This window comes from Tenrec ecaudatus, chromosome 11, assembly GCF_050624435.1.
Source record: "Tenrec ecaudatus isolate mTenEca1 chromosome 11, mTenEca1.hap1, whole genome shotgun sequence".
In the NCBI taxonomy this organism is placed as follows: domain Eukaryota; kingdom Metazoa; phylum Chordata; class Mammalia; order Afrosoricida; family Tenrecidae; genus Tenrec; species Tenrec ecaudatus.
The window spans coordinates 3,512,573-3,535,955 of NC_134540.1; the positions used below are offsets into that span (position 1 = coordinate 3,512,573).

General features: G+C 50.9%; 1 protein-coding gene across 1 annotated transcript in view; it reads right to left on the reverse strand.

The window, feature by feature from the left end:
* LOC142461579 (phospholipid-transporting ATPase IB-like) overlaps positions 1-23,383 on the reverse strand; it is a 132,550-nt gene that overhangs the window by 39,186 nt on the left and 69,981 nt on the right. The window contains exons 18-26 of the mRNA XM_075563556.1: positions 22,426-22,495; positions 18,886-18,970; positions 17,285-17,424; positions 15,448-15,586; positions 12,615-12,683; positions 10,210-10,378; positions 7,876-8,059; positions 4,208-4,318; positions 1,389-1,463 (exon numbers count right to left, since the gene is read on the reverse strand). Of these exons, the coding sequence (XP_075419671.1) occupies positions 1,389-1,463; positions 4,208-4,318; positions 7,876-8,059; positions 10,210-10,378; positions 12,615-12,683; positions 15,448-15,586; positions 17,285-17,424; positions 18,886-18,970; positions 22,426-22,495 (1,042 nt within the window). The remainder of the gene's footprint in view (positions 1-1,388; positions 1,464-4,207; positions 4,319-7,875; positions 8,060-10,209; positions 10,379-12,614; positions 12,684-15,447; positions 15,587-17,284; positions 17,425-18,885; positions 18,971-22,425; positions 22,496-23,383) is intronic.

Here is a 23,383-nt window from a genome sequence, read left to right on the forward strand (position 1 = left end):
ACAATTCTTTTTTTTTTTGGCAACCTCTCATGAATTTTAGGCTATTGGATCACATACATGGTGTCAAATAAATCTAGCAGACCATGGCTTATTGCGACTGATGATCCAGTCTCGGGTGCAATGAATGGCAACATTGTATCAGGTGATGTTTCATGAGCCCAGGAGGAGGAGCTAGACATCCAGATGTTTGCAGAAAAGACAGGACGCGGCAGGTACATTCGACCACTTGGAGGTGAACATTACAGTCCCTTCAGTTGCCAGCACTGACAGACAACACTGCCGGCCGGCACCAGCCCCAGCCAGTGTGTCGTAGAGCCAAACCACTCCATAGGGTTTGCTTGGTTTTAATTTTATTATATTCTTTAGTGTGAATTGCGTGAAGGTTTACAGAGCAAATCAGTTTTCCATTCAACAACTTCTAGACCAGCGGTTCTCAACCTTCCTCATGCCGCGACCCTTTCATACAGTTCCTCATGTAGTGGCGACCCCTACCCCCAGCCATAAAATTATTTTCATGGCTACTGTAATTGTGAGGACGGCAGAGGACCGGGCAGTGCTTCCTTCTGTCGTGCATGCAGTCATGCTGGTCGGAGCCGACTGGACAGCACTGAAAAACACAACAACAACACAGCTAACAGGGCAGGAAGGGAGAGGAGAGAGGGATGGGTGGAACTGAGAAACCCGGGGAAGAAATGCGTGAATTGCCGTGACTTTGTGGGGACTGCAGTCGGTGTCACCCAACAAAATGCCTTTGATTTGTCGAATGGAACCCCAATTTTGCTCGGTAAATCACAATAAAAATTTCTTTTTTAAGCAACAAGACTTCACATATATATGTATTTTTAATTATATACCTATATAATCATACATATTTAATTGCAATACCATGGCGAATGATATTTACTCTAGAAGTTAAGATCAAAACTCACCGTATAGTACAGACACTATTTAGAGGAATATGGTTCCACAAGGACCCATTTTCCTTGCAGAAGATTAAAAGGACGCCGGACACACTGTTTGCTCACATACACACACACACAGACACACTAGAATTATAGCTGGTAAATGCAGTGATTTCTAGGTAGAGTTTTGCCATTTCCAGTTGACTTAAATAAGAAAGCTTAAGTCACAGATACACAGTGAAGAGATTTAAGGTGTCTTGTCAAAATAACCGGGCCGTCAAGACTCTGTAGGTACTCTGGGATGCTCTGCTATGATCCAAAACCCTGTGGAGAGTTTGACTCCTGCATTTCTTTGTTGCAACAACAAAGCCCCTGATGTACATGCGCTGTGTGCTATGTCTAGAGATGCTCGACTTGGATGTGTGAACAGCCAGGGAACGCCACTGACATCTTTTATGCTGCCAAGCAGTGGCGGAGGACACTTACCACATTGTACAAACTGATGCACCAGCGGTCAAAGATAATCTGCCCAGAAAATCCACTGAGGAAGGCGAACCACAGCTGGAAAAAAGGAGACAGCTTTCTATCAGTGGTGACCGACGCATGTCCTTTATGTCATAGGGCCAAACGAAGGGACACGGAGGCTGGGACTTTTAGAGAATCAAAGTTTTGCTGGAGAACAGCTACCGGAGAGCCACCTAATCGTCCCTTCTCAGATGATAGCTTTCCATCGCTACACGGGACTGATCTCTTCTGAAGTTTGCATGTAAGGGCACATGCCCTCGGAGAGTGAGGGGCTCTTTGGAAACAAACTGTAAATGGTAGAAGTCACTGTACTCACCGCTAAGACTTAGCACAGCTACAGCCGTCGCGGCAATTTGGTACTGGGGGAGGGGTCTCTCTGCAGCCTTAGAGAAAATCTACCAAGATGGTCCCTTGGGAGTCCCCAAACAGCCGCCACCATCTTCCGAACTGAACCTCTCAGCCTTGAACTTACCTGGCACAGCCGAACCCTGACAGAAGCTCCCCCTTAGTCATGAGACTAAGACCCACGTATTACGGAGAGAACTTGCCTGCAGCCATCCACTGGTCACAGAGAGATGTCGAAGGACAAAGGGTCTAGAACAGCGGTTTTCACCCTGTGGGTCGTGACCCCTTTGGGTGTTGAAAGACCCTTTCACAGGGGCCACCCGATTCATCACAGTAGCAAAATGACAGTGATGAAGTAGCAGTGAAATAATGTTATGGTTGGTGGGGGGGGGGTCACCACCACATGAGGAGTTGTATATGAAGGGGTCGCAGCATGAGAAAGGTGGAGAGCTGCTGGTCTAGAGTAGTTCTTCTTGTTGCCGAGTGCCATTGAATTTGTTCAGATTCACAGCGAACTGACCCACAGAAAGCACTGCCAGTCCTGTGCCACCCTCCTGTGCTATGTGGGAGCCCATGGCTGCTGCCCCTGTGTCCACCCATCTCCTTGACGGTCTTCTCCACTTTCTCCACGCATGATGTCCTTTTTGGGGGACTCTTCTGATGACATGGCCAGAGTACATGCTTCTCAGCAGCATTCTGGCTGCATTTCTTCAAAGAAAGATTTTTATTTTTCGCTCTCTTGCCTGTGCCTGGACCGTTCAACAGTCTTCGCCAGCATGTGACTCAGATGCACCCCTTCCTCTTTGGGCTTCCTGATTCCTTGTCCGACCTTCACCTGCATCGGAGGCCATTGGAAATGCCCTGGCTTGTGTCAGGTGCACCTTATGCCTCAAACTCCCCTTCTTGCTTTGCGGCATTTGAAGGAGGTCTTGTGCAGCCAGTGTGCATCTGGTCCCCAGATGGCTGCTTCCATGCGTGTCAACTGCGGATCCAAGCCAGGTGAAACCCTTGACCACTTCAATCTAGTCCCTGTTTATCACGATGCTACCCACCAGTCTCGACTCAGAGGTGTAACCCCCACTGAAGGCTGCAGTCCTTCGTCTCCAACAGCAAGCGTCTGCAGTCCTCCTCATCCAGCAAGCAAGGTTGTGGCGCCTGCATACCGTAGGTTGTTAATAAGCCTTCCTCCAATCCTGAGGCTGAGTTCGTCTTCGTAGAATCCGACTTCTCTGGTTATTTGCTCAGATGGAATAAGGATGGGGTGAGGACACAAGCCTGACACACCCTTTCTTTATGCTTAAACCGTGTGGCATTTCCTTGTTCGGTTTGTACAACTGCCTCTTGATCCAAAGATCTGTCTTGGAAGAAATAAAACTGAAATACTCCTTAGATTTGAGGAGTATAATGTTATTCTCGCTTACTTTGGACACACCCTCAGGTAGAAAATAGCATCGTGTTTGGTGACTGAGATAGTTAAAGTTTACTGTGCCAACCTGGCCGATAAACACATGTGGGGTTAATTGAAGGGTGGGGGGGGAGATAAATGACTCGTGAACTTCGCCTTTCTAGTTCTCGGGTCTCTTGCTTTGTGATGGTCGGACCAGGGTGCAGCTGCCTTAGCCAGTTCCCTGCTTCAGCTGGCAAGGCTCACTTCCTGCAAGACATCCCTGAGGAGAAGCCACGTGGACCTACCCTGATGCAGCCCTGGGTGCTGGAGCAGCTGTGTGGAGACCCCTGCCAGCGCTGAGATGCTTACACATTCACTGACTCGGCTTTCCTCCTGCAGTCGGCATCACAGTGTGTGTTTTGTGAGATGGAGGACTTGGAGGATTGATGTTGGACATATAGGCTAATGTTGGACTTGTGGGCTTGGGCAGCACTGGGTTGGGATGTTTTCTTGATGCGTACTTACCCTTTATATAAAACTCTCTCTTATACATGAGTTTCTGTGGATTTGTTTCTCTAATGTGGCCAGACTGACACATTTAGAGCACCAGGGAAAGTGGGGAAGACACACAAAGGGGTGTGGGTGGGCTGACTCTGTCTGCAGGGTGGCAATGACTACAGGGGACACAAGCCAACCGATGGTCCTAGAGATAGAGCAAAGACCAGGCCACCTTGTGTTCTGCTTGTGCACGGAGCACCATGCCCACTGTGGACAGCAACGACAAATAGAAGGGCCCGGCACATGGGGTGTTCAATCATAGGAGGTTCATGGGCAGGCAGAGATGAACTCCAATAACACATGGTCTGCTCTTGCCACAGAGTGTATCAACCTGTCACCATGATGGCCTAACTTCTACTTGCCCACTTACATGTGAGCAAACACTTAGGGCAGGACTATAGATGAAGGAGATTTTTTTCTTAACTACGGGGCCTGATATCCAAGAGAAGACCCAGCTTCTCGACGATGAAACGCTTATCGCAGGGCTTACCTCGATAACGTACAGCACGATGTTCTTGTAGAAAGAGTACAAGATGCACTTGGTCACGCGGATATAATTCCAAGACCCGTGAACCAACAGAAGCTTCTGTAAGTAGCTAAACTGAAAGGCAGAACAACAGTCATTTCAAGTTCAAACTGGCCTGCCCTTGAAGGGCGCACGCAGACCAAGCATTGGCGTCTCCCCATGCTTCGAGTCTGGCACTTCCCTGAGTATCGGATGCAACGTAGAAGGCAAGTCAGTGGAACCAGCTCCACGGACAAACAAGAAAACACCCTCGCCAGATACCGCTTCTAGTCACTGAATGGTCCTGGATGTTTTGGTGGGTTTTTAAGTCATCATGCGCAAGGCTTTTGCTTCCTTCTGATACGCACTTAGGACCTCAGTTTCCAGAGAGGGTCGAGATGACTCACAAAAAGATCAGATTGTACATGAACAGGAAACCCTATCAAAAGCCGGAAACCCAGGCTCGCTCAGTAATCGTCCTAAAGGCTCAGATGAAGTCACTAAATCTTTTTTTTTTAAATCATTTTATTGGGGCTCTTACAGCTCTTATAACACTCCATACATCATTTTAAAAATTCATCGTTTTACTGAGCGGACTCTTACAAACCTTCTCACAACCCATCATTCAATTGTATCAAGCACACTTGTAGACGAGTTACCATCAACATTTCCCAAAACATTTCCTTTCTGCTTGAGCCCTTGGTATCAGCCCCTCTTTTCCCCTTCCCTCCCCCACCTTCCCACCATCATAAATCCTTGATCAATTATATATTATTGTCGTTATTCCACGTCTTACACTGTCCATTGTCTCCCTTCACCCACCTTTCTGTTATTTGTCCCCCTCAGGGTGTGTGCGTGTGTGTGTGTGTGTGTGTGTGTGTACGTGCTATATAGCCAACCTTGTGATGGGCTCACTCCTTCCCCCACCATTAAGATTCTATCTGCTATCTTAATACTTAACATACAAATATATATACATTGGCCTCTATCTCTTTCATTATAAATTAAGATATTTACATATATACATGCCTTAGCTATCCCTTGATAAACAGCTTTTGTCTCCTACTTCTTTCCTCTGCTTCCTTTCACCTCCCTCCTGTCCCACTCTCATGCTCACTCTCCATTCGGCTCTCAGCGATTCCTCTTAGCTACACTGCACTTGATCAACCCCCACCCCTGGCATTATACACCCTCCTCATCATCAATTTTAGATATCTTGTTGTTCCTTTATCCCCGAGTTTGTTAGCTCCTCACCCCCTCCCCACTGTCCGGTCTTCTCCACGGCTGGTCCCATTGTTTTCTCCTTGAGATTGTTTGTCCTACCTATCCTATATGGATAGACATAGAGCAAGAGAAAGAAAAAAAATGTATATATATATAATTGAGGTCTGTCTGCTGACGCTTATGAATGTTTTCCAATTTGGTCGGAGAGGTGCCAAGGCCTCTCCTCTGAGTCAGACGTAACTAAATCTTAAAGGTATCAGTTCTTTCCCTGCTATTTATGTCTATGTCTATGTGTGCATGTATGTATAAATCAAATTTCAATCTCCCATAACACTCCCGACCTTCTAGCATAAGATGCACTTTGTGATTTGTTACGATGACTGGTTTTTGTTTGAAGGCACAAGGTTAGGACTTCGCTGCCACACGGTGCTTGCAGTCTGAGCCCCCTGGAAGACACGTCAGAAGAAAGTGCTGGAAGCCCTAAGGAGCACCCTTCGACTCTAGCACGCATGGTCACCCTAAGTCAGGGTCAGCTCGATGCCAGTGGGCTTTCTCTCAGTCATGATTGGGACGGCAAATCTGAGCGACGCCTCCAGCCCCCTAGTCATGAGTTCGTTTGTGTTCATTCTCCAGCAGTTCTGTAAGGAACAGCCAGCCCTAAGCATGGAGATTTTCTGTAACAAGATGGTGGCAGCTTTGCCTGGGGCAGATGGAGAGTAAGGGCCGTTGAGGGATGTTCTTGTGTTCAGGATGCATCACTTTGTAAATGAGGAAACACTGGTGCCGTTCCGGTGGGCACCTCGCATGGCTCTTGGCTGCTGGGTCATTAGGGCAGAGGTGGCAGCAGCTTCCGGAATCCGCTCATGGCAGTAATGTGAGGCAGACAAACATAAACCCACAGCTATCGAGCTGATGCCAGCTCAGAGAGGAGCTCCAGAGCAAGGCTTCTTCGACTTTCCAAGACTGTAAGTCTTTCTAGGAGTGTGTAGCCTCAGTCTTTCTGCCAGGGAGCAGCTGGTGAGCTTAAACCACTGACCTTGCATTTAGACCGACAATTAACCCATGGCTCCTCGCCTCAGGACACACAGGGCTGTGAGTCACGTGTGGCAGCTGCCATGGCACATATGTGAATGCACAGGACTGTGCACCACGAAGCAAGCTGCCGCCGTGCTTCTTCAATGGTTGGCAGGGGCCCTCAGCGCCCGCCACGGAGGGGATGCTGGTTCCGAGCAACTCTCCAGGACAGAGCAGCGCTGACCTGGCGACTTCCTGAGGCGAGAGCAGGCGGTCTGGTCTTTCCCCAAGGAAGGGGATTTGAACCGCCACTCTTAGCACCCCAGTGCTCCTTTGACCAGGGGAGCCCACAGATGAGGACACACCCTGTCGTGAAGGCCCGGCAGACACCTGAAAGCGACACGCACAGTGCAGAGTTGAAGAGACTGGGGCCTTGGGGATGTCTCAAGGTGGGTTAGGCATCCTGGGACCCCACCTGTCACTCAGGGGAGAGCGACAAGGCAGTCTGCTCCCGTAAGGAGTCACCGTCATCGCCAACTCGAGGGTGGGAGTTGTAGGCCAGTTAAAATGTAGCATTTTATCACTTCGTTGCCCTTTTGACCAATTTTAAAGTTATTTCTGTTTCAAAACTAAAAACAACGAAGGGGAAAGACATGAGGCCCAAGCCTCCGTTGAACCCCCTCCGGCCACAGAGCAGGGATGGGAACAGCCTTGCGAGCTGGCAGTGTGCGTCGGAACGTGGGCTCCTGCAGATGCCACCGGCTTGAAATCTAACTCCTGATCATTTCAGCTCCCTTTTGACCCATTTTTAATTTGTTCTTTTCTTAAAAAAAATTTTTTTTTTGCTTTCTTTCCATTCGGGTTTCCCTCTGGTTTACTTTGTTATTGTGGTTAGCTTATTTCTTGGGGGTTTTTTGGGGGAGGCATGTTTTTGCTACAGGAAATCCAGGGTGGGTAATTCTACGGCGACAGTAACTGGGTGAATGGTTTCGTGAGGAGTAGGGGAGGTTGTGGGAAATGGTGAGCTCATCACAGTGAGTAGGAGAAAGTATAAAATGTTCTAAAATTCACTGTGGTGATGATTGTACAACTGTTCTTCATATGACTGAATTAGTGAATTGTATGATATGTAAATTATAAGCCAACAAAACTGCTAAAAAGAAAGAGAGAAAAAAGTGTCAGTCTTGGGAAACCCTACGGGCAGTTCTGTCCTGCCCTGTCCTACACGGGCACTCTGGGTCAGAATCCACCGTGTGGCAGAGAGTGTTAGCGGAACAATGGCTGGATCAGAGAAATTGTTCTCCCTGCCCCGTGTGGGAGCGAGAACTTGAGAGAAAGTCAAGTGCGTGGACAGGCTCACACAGAAGCCCAGTTAGCCTGGAGGGCCCGGCAAGGCCGGCCTGCCCCGTTCTCACCTGGGCGATGGCGTAGTCGGAGTTGTTGGTGGCCTGCATGCCCTCGTTCCCGCTGATGCCCACGCCCACGTGGGCAGTCTGGATCATACCCACGTCGTTGGCCCCGTCGCCCACCGCGAGGGTGATCGCCTTTACGTGATGCTTGACCATGTTCACAATCTCAGCCTTCTGCAGGGGAGACAGCCTACGAGGGAATGCAGAAACAACCCCTTTTGTCTGTGTTGTTGGTGTGTCCCACTTTGCATGCTTCTAACGGCTTTACGAGGGAGTCAATGCCCGGTCACCTATGCCCTGCTGCCCCAGTGGGTACTAACTGCCCCTGTGTTCGCTCCGACTCTTGGTGGCACCACAGAGAAAAGAACCAGACGCCGCCCACCATGGCGCCGTCTTTATGATGGCCGGTGTGCTCCAGCCCGTGGTTCTGGCCACCGAGCCGCTTCCAGGCTTGGGTCCCTCGTCCAGCGTTCTGTCGGGTGCCATCTGTTTGGGGGTCACCTGGTTTTCTCCAGTGAATTTCCGAAAGCAGCTAGTCAGGTCTTTCTGCTTAGCCTGGAAGTGCCACTGACCCTTCCCACGTATTTGGCATCGTGCTGGCATGGCTTCTTCCGCCGTCGTCACAGCACACTAGCCACGTCAGGACGACAATCTGGCAGGTGAGTGGTGGGCTTGACATGGAGCTGCACCTAAACAGCGGTTCTTCGATACTCTGGCAGGGTGGAGGACTCGGTAAAATGGGAGAACTTTAGCTAGGTTGATCAAGAAGAGATGTGGTCTAAAGAGATGAGGAACAGCAGATAAAGAATGCAAATCACCCCCCTGCGGCAGGAGAGGGGGAACATGAGGACAGAGTCAGCAGAACCGAGAGACCAAGGAAGGAGTGTGGTGGGGAAACGGTGCCAACCGGTCGGAGGACGAGATTCAGTGGACACGCTTCTTGAAAGACACACGTGGTCAGTGCCGACTCCAGAAGTAGAAAATATCTGCTAACGAAATTGAAGTATCCATCAAAAGACGGCCTTACAAAGCGAACACAAGTCCTGGTCGGCTTCCATGATGAGATTGGTCAAACATTTCCCCAAAAAACCAAGTTCACTGCCAATGAGTCGATGCTGACTCATAGGGACCCCTGTGGGTTTCTGATCCTCCGACTGCTTGTGGGAGTAGAAAGCCCAGTCTTTCTCCTGTTGAGCATTTTAGAAAGCAATTCCACAGACCCTGTTTTTTAAAATTAAAAATATTTCTCTATTTATGTCATAAGGCCAGAATTATACAGACAGCAAAGCCTGTACAGTACAGTGAAAGAAATAAAACCAGGAGAACGCCGTGAGTAAAATGCTGGTAGGACAGATAGAAACGTAAATTAAACAACAACATTTAAGAGCCCTAAAGAAACTTAGAGAGGTAGCTGTCCTGTCCTGGCTGCCGTGGCCACTGTTAAATCGAGCATCTTAGTCAGTTGTGCACCAAACTACGTTCCTCGTGTGAGATTACAGCCCAGGGATGGACTTCACGTCTGGATTCATTTGTTCTTGCGGCTCACTTCATGGGGACATTTAAGCTTACACAGTACGTCAATTACCAGAACCCAGTAGATGTGTATCCTTAGGTGCTTCGTGGGTAAATGGGAGACTGGGAATTCAGCTCCACTCAGGGACCGCAGGGAGAAAGAGCTGGTGGCCCGTTTCCTGCTGGACGACCGCTAGGTGGCACAAGGGGCTATTTGGAAAGGACTGAACACCGTCCAGCAGCCTGAGACAGTCTAAGGTGGCATGCACTGCAACTCAATGTCAAGAAAACTAGACTCCTCGGAGCTGGGGCCAGGGACAACCTCCTGCTAAAGAGAGGACAGATGGACGTTCCCAAGGCTGTCATTTCGGTGGGACTGGCCATCCAGGCTCTTGGAAGCAGCCGTCAAGACACCATCCTGTCTTAGCTCTGTAAATAACTTACCGCCAAAACTTTTACACGGCTTGCTAGTAAACCCTAACAATGACATCTGAGTTCTTTTCACTTCTTCTCGGGTGTCTGTGTTCTCGGTAAGGAGCGCGTGTCGTCACTACAAGGTAGGTTTTAGTTCCATGCCTGTGTTTTTTTTTTACCGGAGGGTAAGCGTTGGACCGCTAACCGCAAGGCCGGCAGTTCGGGCTGACCCATGGGTCCTCTGCAGAAAGATGAGGTTGGCTGCTCCTGCGAAGCTTTACAGGCACGGAAACCTCAAAATAGGGGCTCGCCGTGAGTCGGAGTCAACGCAATGGGAATAAGGTTCCTTTGGGGCTTACACAGGACTAGACATCGTGGTGAGGGTGGGAGACAAAGTAACTCCTGTGCTCTTACCTGCAACACAGTACTGTTTTACACGAGAGGGCCAAGGTTAGGAAGTTCTTCTTAATTTCAAAGTGGAGGACATATTTCAAGGTTTCACCGTCGATGACGAGGGCCACGTCATTCTCTTGAAATAACAAGGGCCCAAGGTCGCTGCAGTTCTGGCCAATGGCTTCTTGTGCTGCCTGCAAGAGAAGCGGGTGCGGGAGGGGGGGTGTCTGCATCGTTCTCATCTTGAACAGAAGTCAAAGCACTTCCGAATCAAGACGGTGGGCTGAGGCACACGCTTGCCCTGTAGGACCTCCCTGAACCAGGATGACACACGCCTGTCAGTCACGTGCAGCGCTGTGTGAGGGGTGCAAACCAACACCAGAATGACGGCTGCAAGAAACAAGGGTCACGGGAGGGGAGGGGTGTGTGTGGAGAACTCTGGGCCCTCCTGCACTGTGGCTGGGCGTGTCTACATTGGGAAACGGTCAGGCTGGTCCTAAATGGACTGGACATCAGGTTACCAGATGGTCCAACAATTCCGACCCTAGACGGAGAGCCCAAGAGAAATGTAATGTATATGGTAATATACAGGTCTTGGGGTGGGGCCACATTATTGATAATTTCCTAACAGGGTGAAGCATCCAAATGTTTTTCAACTGACAGATGAATAAGCCAAACGTGGAAACCCATGGGGGCAGTTCCGCCCTGCCCTGTAGGGTCACGTGAGTCAGAATGGACTCGGCAGCAGTGAGCCGTGTTCCCGGCAATGGAACCTTTTCCGTGCAGAAAGGAACAAAGTGTCGCAATGGATGGACCGAGCTGGAAGACGACACACAGAGTGGGCGAAGCCACATGCACAAGTCCATATCCCATCAGATCCCATGGATGTGAGCTGTTCAGCTCAGGCAAAGCTCTAGGAGCCCTGGTGGCACAGTGAGTTAGGCATTGGCTGCTAAGCATGCATGCAGTCCATGGTTGAAGCCCAGCAGCTGCTGCATGGAAGAAAGATGAGGCTGTCTACTCCCATGAAGACCTACCGTCTCAGAAACGCTAGGGATAGTTCTGCTCTGACCTGTAGAGTGACTATGAGTTGGTATTGACTTGTTTCATTTTGGAATTTTAGAAAATTTTGTTTATGGAAACAAAAAGTATATTAGCAGTTGCTTAGTAGTAGCAGGGTAGAGGGGGCAGGCTAAAGGATCCATTGTTTATTTTAGAGATGATGAGAGCGTTCTGAAATGGTGGTTTCACAACCCTGAATACACCAAAATCTGGGGGGGTTGGTCCCCTTCAGTAATATTTTACTGTCTACGCATGTGTCTTGCTATTTTTGGTTGAAACCTGGACAGTACGTTAGCATTCTCAGTTCCCCCATATACACAATATTTAGGAAAGAAAGCACTCATTTCTCACAGATTTCAGTCTTTGTTCACCATTCCATCTTTCGCCTTAGGAAGGCCCTGACTCGGGCCACACCAAGGCTTTAGTCCTTAGCCAGCTGTTAGATCAGTAGAAAATACACACTTCCTTCAGTCTTAAGGTTTCCGACCGTCTTTCTGCGGTTCCGAGACTCATCTGAATATACAGCCTGAATAGCCTGCCAGTGAGACCTGTCCCAGTCACTCCAGAGCCAGATTTCACATCCCTTCTCGGTGCTCAGGGGCCATGGGTTGACAGGGGCTGCGATTGGGGGACCTCTTCTGCCTTCTGATAGGTGCAGTGGAGGATGGAGGGGCGGCGACAGTGGAGAAACAGATTTAATAATAAAAATTTGTCCTTGTGTCATTTTAAACTGTTTCTCCTTGCTACCATGCGTAGTCTGCTCTTTAACCTTCCTCACCGGGCCGAGGGCACATTTCCAGTTGCTTTTCTTGGTGGACGCACGGGAAGGGCCGAGATCTTAGACCCGATCGCGGTGCCTACTCCCCAGATGTTACCATTTCACTTGTAAGGGCAACCATATTCCATAGGTACCTGGTGTTTCTCTCACGATTGCAATGTCGATGCCGTCTGTTGACTGCAGCTTCACTAACCCACGTGCACAAATAACTTGTGTAAGTGGGCCCCCTCCCCGCCTCCCCTCGGTTCCTTTGAAAATCGAAGAATGAGATTGAGATCGTGGTTTGGGAGTTGATTCCAGAATGAGGTAAGGAGCTAGCCTCAGGACCAAATGGAGCTCAATAACTGGACAGGGGCGAGTAGAAGGAGGGTGCAGAGCCGGTGCCGAATGGCACACCAGTAGAACTTGCGGGTTCTGGGGGAAGAGCTAGGGGGCTTGGCTGGGCTTGCGAAGATTACAGAGCAGGTGGTCAAGGCAACCTCGTGTAGATAATAAGGAAGGAGGCAGTCACTTGGGACCCGTGGGCGACCTTCATGTTAACTATCATTTGTGGTTGTTTGTGTGTATGGGCGGGAGGCAGGGACACTTACTTCAAAGGAGTGTGCGTTCAGTTGGATACGAGGCATATGAGTTGATATCAGTTTGCAGGAATAGGCTAGAGAGAGAGCACAGTGTCAGGTTTGAAGACCCAATGTCTCCCACGGGTTATTATTTCTGAATAGAGCTATTTCTTTTACCACACCCTGTCTTCTGATGGGAAACAACCTGAATAGAAATCACTCAATTCAATAGGGTGTACGAACTTAGAAGCTACATCCACACTCTTAAATATCTGTGGATTTCCATGTTTACTAGTTCTCCGTGGCATGAACTCAGAGTCATGCTTTACAACACTACCGAGTCCCTGAGAGCTGAATACTGTCCATCACACTGCTATCTAAGCAGTACCCTTGCTGGATAAGGCTGGACTGCCGATGGCAAGGTGGGCGGTTCAAACACACCAGCTACCTGTCTTGAAAACCCATCGAGGGCTCCTGTGAGTCAGAATCGAGTGGAGAGCAGTGGGTTTGGGGTATATTTAGCAATACAGAATCCCAGGTGTTATTAAAAGAAACAAGCTCATGTGATTCTCCTCACGATAGCCAATCTGAGAATGGATCTGAATGGCGTGGAAATGACTGTCATGGTCAAAATTGCAAGCCATTCCCATTTAAAAATGTGAACTGGTAACTCAGAGAGAACGCAGGGCCAAAAAGCAGAAGTCGCTCAGGTGGGCCCCGGGCAAAACGGCATCACTCTGGGACAAGGCGCAGTCCTGCTGTCTTACAGGCTCGCTGGGAGCTCGGGCCAACCCAGTGCCGTGAGAAGCGAGACCCACTTTCTTCCCCAAGTACTGGCTCCCCACACTTCCTGTCATGCACCAAAGGCTCAGGGTCCCCTGGCTGAATGCATGTGAAAAGAAAAGTCATGGAGGGGCTGGGTCATGCAGAGTTCGGCTATCAGATACGTCGTCTAACGGAGCTGGTAGATGGACGACGACAGTCGTGGGAAACTCTCACGCCTGAGGGCGGAGGAGAACTGCCTGGCGATGGCGAGTCTCTGTGGGGCAGCAAGACTGCTCTTTCTCTCGGACTGCACCGCCTCGCCATTGAAACGTGCGCTTCCCGGGCATGTTTGCTTGCTGATTCCTTATCTTGCTCCTTTCAACTCAAGGTCCACCCAGATGGTGTCGCGGATTTAAAACACTCTGGAGGCAGAGAACCAGAGTGCGGGAGGAAGGCCCCCGTGGACATCCCCGTAATGACCAGCCCCCCATGGACATCCCCGTGATGACCGGCCCCCCATGGACATCCCCGTGATGACCGGTCCCCATGGACATCCCCGTGATGACCGGTCCCCATGGATATCCCCGTGATGACTGGTCCCTGTGGACATCCCCGTAATGACCGGTCCCTGTGGACATCCCCGTAATGACCAGCCCCCCATGGACATCCCCGTGATGACCGGCCCCCCATGGACATCCCCGTGATGACCGGTCCCCGTGGACATCCCCGTGATGACCGGCCCCCCGTGGCCATCCCCGTGATGACCGGCCCCCCATGGACATCCCCGTGATGACCGGCCACCATGGACATCCCCGTGATGACCGGCCCCCTGTGGACATCCCCGTGATGACCGGCCCCCCATGGCCATCCCCGTGATGACCGGCCACCATGGACATCCCCGTGATGACCGGCCACCATGGACATCCCCGTGATGACCGGCCCCCCGTGGCCATCCCCGTGATGACCGGCCCCCCATGGACATCCCCGTGATGACCGGCCACCATGGACATCCCCGTGATGACCGGCCCCCTGTGGACATCCCCGTGATGACCGGCCCCCCATGGCCATCCCCGTGATGACCGGCCACCATGGACATCCCCGTGATGACCGGCCACCATGGACATCCCCATGATGACCGGCCCCCTGTGGCCATCCCCGTGATGACCGGCCACCATGGACATCCCCGTGATGACCGGTCCCCGTGGCCATCCCCGTGATGACCGGTCCCCGTGGCCATCCCCGTGATGACCGAGAGGCTTGGATGGGCATGTGCAAGACGAGAGCGGGTACGGAGAAGCACAGGAAAGCAGGAAGAAACCGGAAACTACACATCCCTCATGGGAACCTGCTTCCGGTGCTTCCAGGGCGCAGAGGAGACTCATCAGATGGCTTTGTCTAATCTGTTCAGATTCGTTACCTTGTGGGGGTGGGGGGAGCGGGGGTGGTTCTCACTTAGGAGGGGGTTTAGATCACAGATCGTTCACTTTGCATTCCACAGTCTAAACTACCCATCAGACCCCTCCATCCGCCTGCCCCTCCCCTGCTCCTCGCTGTCCCCTCTCCCTCCTGCAGCGGACGGACACCTTCCTCTTCAGCTGGGCCCAAGTCCGTGCCCATCAACCAAGATATCTCGGCCATTGCTTCCGCCGCCCTCCCTGCCCCTCTCGCTTTGCAGAACTCCGAAGTCGGTTCCCTTCAGTATGAAAGTCTTCATCTTGTTGGCTTTGTTTGTTTTTAGCTTGGGTTTGCTGCTTTTTCCCCCAAAAAAAGAAACATTTTATCGGGAGCTAATCCAGACATCAAACTATTCCCTAGGTTCAAGTGCATGGGGCAGCCTTGTACATTCCCGTCTTCCTTGAACTCCTTGACGTCAGCTCCCCTTGACCCCACTTCCCTCACTGTAAACAACACCACCCACCCACCAGGCACCCTGATTCTACCTCTCGCCTCCATGGGTTTTGCCTTTGCGTGGGAAGGAGCCTTCTCCCTGGTTGGACCCCAAGACACATAAAACACTTACTCCCAGGAAGATCGGCCATAGAGGCTTGATACGAGGCTAGAGGCAGATGGTTAAACATGCCTTGTGTCGATTACCTATGTTGATGGCTGTTTCTTGTTTATCTCCTGTCAGGACCCAGATCCGGATGTTTGCTTTCAGTAGCGTTTCGATGGTCTCTGGGACGCCGGCCTGGAGATGGTCCTCAATAGCAGTGGCTCCCAGCAACAAGAACTCCTGGACAGGGGGGTGAAGGAGATACGGTTTGGTGACCAACTTAGGTAAGAGACTATTTATTGCTCAACCTTAATAAAAAGAGGAAATTCTGACAAAAGGCATGCGGCCTCATCACTGATTCTGCAGGAGTCCTCTGTGTGCACAGCCTGCACCCACTCGCACACGCTGTGTTCTCTGTTCTTTTCCATGGCGTGCCCCATCTTGCCCTGTCTCAGCCTGTCACAAGGAGTCTCGGACTGGGGATAAGAGCAGAGGTTCTTCTAGACTGTGGAGTCTCCATACAGTGAAATGCTGCTGTTGCTGAGATGCTGCGTCCAGTCGGTTGCAACCATCGTGACCCCACGTACGACAGAAGGGAACCCCGCCGGGCCCTGCGCTGCCCTCACACCCATGGGTCCACCCGTCTCATCAGGGGTCTTCCTCTTTTCTGCTGGTCCATGACATACACACGCAACATGCGTACACAAAGAAAGAGTCCAGAAGGTTGTATACCAGCACTTAACTGGTCATTCGCAGCACCCTAAAGTGATTATTGTTTGTTATTGCTGCTTAGCTTTGTTTATGAGGGACATGCTCATCTTTTGGTGTGGGGAAAGTGATTATAAAAAGGGTATCCTGAGTGAAGTGAATGGGTAAGGCCCAGGAGAGGAGTAAATAGTTGGGAATATTTTGTAAGGACATATGCTTTTTTAATTAAAAGATAATTTTATTGGGGGCTCTTATAGCTCTTATAACAACCCATACATCCATTGAATCAAGCATATTTGTACATTTGTCGCCACCATCATTTTCTAAACATTTACTTTCTATTTGAGCTCTTGGTATCAGCTCCTCCACCCACACCCCTCTTTTTTTTTAAAGATCCTTTTACTGGTGGCTCTATAAGGACCTACTTCATGAATTTCCTGTGTGGTTTCACTTGCTGTCATCGAGTCGATGCTGACTGTATTAGTCTGGTTAGACCAGAGAAACAAATTCGTGGACACTCATCTGGGTATAGGAAAGAGCTTTATATAAAGAGTAATTAAGAAAACATCCCAGCCAGGTCCAGATCAAGTCCAAGAGTCCAATATTAGCCCATATGTCCAGTATCAGTCTGTAAATTCCTCTTCAGACTCACGCAACACATGCAATGACTCCGAGTGCAGGAGGATCACAGCCCAGTGGGTGGGAAGTCTTGTGGTTTCAGTGTCAGTGGAAGCATCTCAGCACTCACATGAGTCTCCACGTGGCTCCACCAGCTCCAGGGCTCTGGCTGCCATCAGCATAGCTCCATGTGGCTTGTCAACAGGAATGTCTCGCAGGGAGTGAGTGTGTGTCCCGCCTCCAGCGAGCTATTTATCTCCTGAGCGCCTCCAAATGTGGTCATCAAACTGTGACCTGATTGACAGGCCAAACTCCACTCCTTCCCTCTTAATAGTTCCAAGTTGACAGCAGATGATGTAATGACCACACTGACTCGCAGTGTCCCTCTAGGACAGTGTAGCACTGTGCCCGTGGGTTTGCCACTCTTTATAGGAGCACAAAGCCCTCTTCCTCCCTCTGGAGCAGCTTAGCGGTTTCAAACTGCTGACCTTGAGGATTTAACAGCTACGCCACCAGGGCCCCATCCCCATGTGAAAGGGCACCTCAGGAAGGGGACTCAGGGACCCAGCGACCCAGGCAGACCTTCTGGCCCAAACACACGGGGCGCGTCACCTTCTCAATGGTGTCGTAACACGCTTCAATACTCTGGCTTCTCCCATGTGCAAGGATGCTTGCTTTCTGGTACTCCTGCAGCCACTCCTTGTAGTCCCTCTCCGTGAGGTCAGTGTAGGCGACACAGAGGGTTCTCAGACCTGCGGGAAAGCACATGGCCCCTCCTGGTTATGCTCTCAGGGCCGGTGGACAGGAGACATGCAGGGGAGAGTCATGCATGTGAGTGGGGATCTTGAAGGTCTGCCTCTGGCTGCCTTGCTGGAGCTTCTCTTGCCTCGTGGAGCTTGGGCCTAGTGGCGAGATGCCCTGGTGGTGTGCTGGGTCATATGCCGGGCTGCTGACCACAGGTGAGCAGTGTGCAACCATCAGCTCCTCCGTGGGAGAAAGAGGAGGCTTTCGACTCTCGTACAGACTTACAGCCTGGGCACATCTACCCTGTCCTAGGCGGTCTCTGTGAATGGCCTACAGCTCACAGACAGAATCAGCAGGACTCCTTGCTCCCCAAATCCAAGAACACCCCCACTGTCAGAAAGCCAATTCTGACCCATAGCGTCCCCGGGTAGGGTTTTTGAGCCGCCCTGTCTTTTGGGGAAGCAGACAACTTCCTTTCTGCATACAGAGCAACTGGTGGGTTTGAACCTCCAACCTTGAAGCTAGCCACCCAACGCTTACTGAAGAGGGTCCTGGTCAGCGAACAGTCTCTGTGTACTGCTGTTCTCACTTGTGTGCCACCCACTCGTGGGGTGGTGCTTTCATCAACAGCTGAGTGTCTGTCCAAATCAGAGGGACAACCAGAGGCCGAGAGGGAAATATCAAGGCCGGCAGTTTCCTGGACATGTGTACAAAATAATTCACTTAAGCCTGTCACACATAACGAATAACCTGTCTTTCCTACCCATCATGGGTCGAGCTGAAAGTTCACACTTAGCCCTAAAATAAAACAAACAAACAAAAAAACCGCCTGGAATGGTCTAAAGCAGCGGTTCTCAACCTATGGGTCGCGACCCCTCTGGGGGTCAAGCAACCCATTCACAGGGGTCGCCTAATCCATCCTGCCTATCAGATCTTTACATGACAACTCATCACAGTAGCAAAATGACAGTGATGAAGTAGCAACGAAAATAATTTTGTGGCTGGGGGTCACCCCCACATGAGGAGCTGTAGGAAAGGGCCGCGGCGTGAGGAAGGTAGTCCTGTGGGTTTCCCAGCATGCAACTCTTTACTGGAGCAGACCGCCTCGTCTTTCTCCTGTGACATCACAGGGGTCTCCAACTGCTGACCTTGGGGGGGGGGGGAGCATCCCGCCTCCTGACCACTGTGCCCCAGGGTCCTAAAGAAGGGACACAGAGGGAAATGGCTTCTTTGGTTGGTGTTTGGTTCTTGAGTCCCTGAATGCTTGCAAGTACACTACATTGCTCAAGTGAGAGTGGGGGTTTATAGTTCAGTGGCATTGGGGGAGTCAATGAGCGCCAGCAGACAGAAGGCAGGACAGGACCACGCCTTCAGAGGGCCTCCCCTCGGCTGCCTGTGAGCCCAAGGGTGCCTTCAGGTCCCGCGTCAGCCACCATCCACATGGCAAAGGGAAGTGGCTTCTCACGTACCTTCCATGGCGAAGTATTTCAGGTGATTCAACGTCTCCTCCACGAACAAAGAGTCTTCGGAAAGTCTCTCATAAATCACAGAGTCCTGGCAAAGAAAGGAGCACAGCTGCGATCAGACGGGGCTGGAAGGGCTGCTCTGTCGCCTGTCATTGGTAGCCAGCAGGTGCGCCGTGGCCTGGGCTGTGGCTGTGCGGGGCTGTCAAGCCCATCCGGACGCACAGAGACCGCCAGTGACAGGAGCCCCTCTTGGTGCTAATCTCTATGGGGTCCAGGAGCTGTGGTGGCTTCGTGGTTGTGCATTGGGTTGTGGTCTTCGTGGTCAGCAGTTCGAAACCACCAGCAGAGAAAGGCTGGGCTTTTGGGTCCTGTATATGGCTGCAGTCTCGCCATGAGTCAGCACTGACCCGATGGCAGCAAGCTTGGCTTGTTAATCTCTAAGGCAGCGAATGGCTTTGGTTCCACGGAGCTGCTGAGCTCCGGCAGCTGTGTGTTCAGCACACGAGCTCCCCTTGCCTCTCACTGCTCTCACGGCCAGCCAGTCCATCCTGATGCCCAGAGGCCGCAGGACAGAGTAGAGCTGCTCCCTAGGGTTTCCAACACTGCCCGTTGAAAGAGCGGGAGAGGTTCATGGGCTCGAACCATCAACCTTTGGGTGAGCAGCCTGACACTTAACCCACAGCACCACCAGAAGGAATTCAGGAATAAGTCTTAAAGTGCGGTTTGACTTTGTCGCTTTAGACTAAAGGCTGGACCTGCAAACAAACAAACCGGGAAAGTTCACAAAACAAAAAGATCCGAGAAAGTGAGACGTTGCTGTTTTGGGTGCCCTCAGGTTTCCCAAAGAAATTTTAAAAAAACCAAAACTTCCATTGAGGATTTTCTCTACTATTGTTGTTAGGTCCTCCCCACCCCCAACAGTTTTATCGGCATATAATCCACATATTAATCATATAATTCAACACGTCAATCACATCAAGAAGAGCTGTACAATCATCACTACAATTTCAGAATATTTTGTCTGTTCTTGTACTCATTGTTATGAGCTCAGTCCTGTCCCCCCACCGCCTCTGCCATGCCCCAATGAACCATTAACCTACATACTATAGGTTCTCTACAGTAACTATAGATTCACCTATAGACTCTATAGATTCAACCCATCCTGGATTTCACATACACAAAAGCATTAAAGAAACAAATAAAACAACTAACAAGAATCGTGGGAAACAGAAAGATTTCTCCCAGGTTGTCTCCCCCGAATATATGCCAAACTTACCTATTTTTAAAAGATTTTTTAAAAACTTAAACTGATTTCTACAAACTACAATGTCCGAGATTGTTTAGAAACACGGTGGCTGAAAGGAAAACCCGACACACAGTGGATGAAAGTGCGAGCAGATGACAGGTTGGAGAAGAAACCACACCTGACCTCGAAGATGTAGCTGAGAAATGACGAAGGAGGAGAGGGAAAAAACCGCAATGAGCTGCGGGCAGCTCCCGTCAGTCTAACACGAGACAGCTTCAAAACGCTCACGGAACAATTCCGTTATCTCTCCATTCCATTTTCCCCACACACTTTTTTGGAAATTCCTTGTGTCCTGTCTGATTGGATGGAATCTTTGTGGGAGCAGGAAAGGGGCAGAAGGGTTGGAGAAATAATGGCCGAAATGTTTTCAGCTTGATGGGAACTGATTGCAATTCGATGCAAAGAAAACCAGAGTCCTCAAGCCGGACCGATAGACCCATCTTTCTCGACAACTCGGCTGCTCCTCACAAGAACAAAGGCATTTATTTTTTAAAGTATGTAGGGCGGTGAATGATTCTTAAAGTGCTTCACACACACACACACACACACACACACACACACACACACACACACACAAGCAGCTGGTGGTGTCTCCCACCAAGAAGTTAGAAGCCCCACCCCCACCCCGTGACACTACCAGGGTTCCCGACTCAGATCATTGTTGTAACAATCGTCTACGTTTTATCAACAAGTGACATCATGATAAACAGGGAGAGGACTGAAGTTGTCAAGGATTCTTCTGTCTTGCTTGGATCCACAATCAGTGTGCACAGAAGCAGCTGCCAGGAGATAAACAGCACGTGGCATTGGGTAGACCTGCAGCGCGTGACCTATTTCAGGTGTTGAAAAGCAAAGATGTTACTTTGAGAACTGACCCATAATACCATGGTATTTTCCACCGCCCCGTGGTAGTTACATCATCTGCTGCCAATTTGAGAGGATTACGAGTGAAGGGGTGGAGTCTGGCCTCTCAATCAAGATATGATCAATGAAGCCACTGTGTGGGCATGGCCTTCTCCTGAGAATTCTGGGAACTCCTGGATTTCCTCCTTGGAGGTGAGCGAGACTTCTCTCTCTCTACTCACTCCCTGCGAGACATCCCTGAGGAGAAGCCACATGCACCTACCCTGATGCAGTCCTGGGAACTGGAGGAGCCACATGGAGACCCCTGCCATTGCTGACATGCCTACAACACCACTGGATCCAAAGACTTTCTACCCACTGGCCTGTGATCCTCCTGCATTTGGCTTCATTGCATGTGTTTCGTGAGTCTGAAGAGGACTTTGTAGACTGGTATCAGACATATGGGCTAAGATCAGACTTATGGACTTGATCTGGGCTGGGCTGGGATGTTTTCTCAATATTCAATTGCTCTTGTATATAAACCTCTTTCTTATATACATGTGTGTCCATGAATTTGTTCCTGTAGTCCACCCGGACTCACACACTCCTGCTATGCCTCTGAATGCTGGACATGGAAAAGGAAGGTCAAAGAAGAATCGATACCTTTGAAGATCGAACATTGAAAGTACTGTGGACTTCCAAAAGAACAAGCAAGTCTGTCTTGGAAGAAGGACAGCCCGAGTGCTCCTGAGAGACAAGGATGGTGGGACTGTGCCTCACACACTCTGGACACGTTGTCAGGACAGGCCGGTCCCTGGAGAAGGACGTCCTGCTTGGTGAAGGGGAGGGGCAGCGGAGGAGGGGACGCCCTCAAGAAGCAACGTGGCTATTGGTGTTAGGCGCTGTCAAGTGGTTCTGAAATCTGAGCCTGTTGCCGCAGCCACTGTGCTGATCCAGGAACCACTGGACACCGCTGCACACCAGCAGCCAAGTTGTTCCTTTTAAAAGTATATACGGCAGTGATTACTTCTGTAAGTGCTCTACACACACACACACACGCACGCACGCACGCACGCACGCGCGCGCGCGCGCGCAGAGGAAGAGTCAGACTCCTGAGACTTGCCAATCCCGCACGCTGTACTAGGAGCAGAGGTCAACGCCATAAACTGCTCAAACGCTATCAAACCCCGCCCAGTGGTTCTCCGCCAGACCACGGCGTGACGGTCGCTGGCCTTACAGCTCAACAAGCATTCGGCGGAGCAACCCAATGTGCTTGGCGACATGTGGTCTCAGGTGATGTCTCCAAACCCCGATAGCCACAGACAGTAAAGGGCAACGACATCTCCAAGGCCCGGGACGATGCTGCCATGGCGATGAAGGGAACCCGCACTTACAGCGCCTTTGCAGTAGAGCCGGAGCTGTCCTGTAGGCGTTCGGACAATGATGGACATCCGTTTCCGGTCACTACAGCGGTAGAGAAAGCATCATTAGGTTTCTTCGCTCCTTGGCTTGACTCCCACTCCCCTGCCATCAAGTTCATTCAGACTCACAGCCACCCCAGGGGCCAGAGTAGAAAGAACTGATCCACAGGGCCCCCAAGACTATCAATCTCTGTGGAGGAAGGAGGGGGGGCTCATCTTTCTTCCATGGAGAGTCGGGACCAAGGAGCATTTGGTGAGTAGCCCAATGCTGGGCCACTAAGTCCCCGATCAGCCCCCAGGGAAAGGGTGTTGAGCGTCTACAGGTCGGAGAGCCAGCCTCCCGCTGCTTTCGTTACTGTGTTCTTTCAGCGGAGGTTCGAATTCCAAATCCCCAAGACACGCTCCCATGTCACTCTGTGGACTCGGGTGTGCCTTCCCCAGGCCACGGACTCATTGGTGTCCTCGAACGAAACGTGGAAGCTGGCCAGTGAGAGGGAGGTCGAGGGGAAATGGATGCCCATGGGTTGTGATGTTGGCAAAGAATGCGGATTAAAACTGCCCCAAGGCGTACCCCCGGGAGGCTCCTTAGAAGCCAGGGCGGTGAGATCTCACGTGGACTGGGACATGTTATCCGGAAGGGACCAGTGTCCGAGGGGCAGTATAAGGGGGCCAAATAGATGACCAAGGAAAAAGAGGGAGACCCTCAGCTTGGCACAGTGGGGACAAAACGGGCTCAACTTGGCAGAGGTGGGGAGAGTGGTGCAGGGCCAGGCAGGGTCTTGTTCTGCTCCTGGGGTCACCGGGAGTTGGAACTGACTAGGCACTGAACGAGCCCCCTGCGCCTCTTGTGTTTCCCCTCTCACTGTCATTCTCCCATGGAGGGGTGCCAGCACAATGACTCAGGGCCAGTTAGTCCCTTTGAAAAGACTGA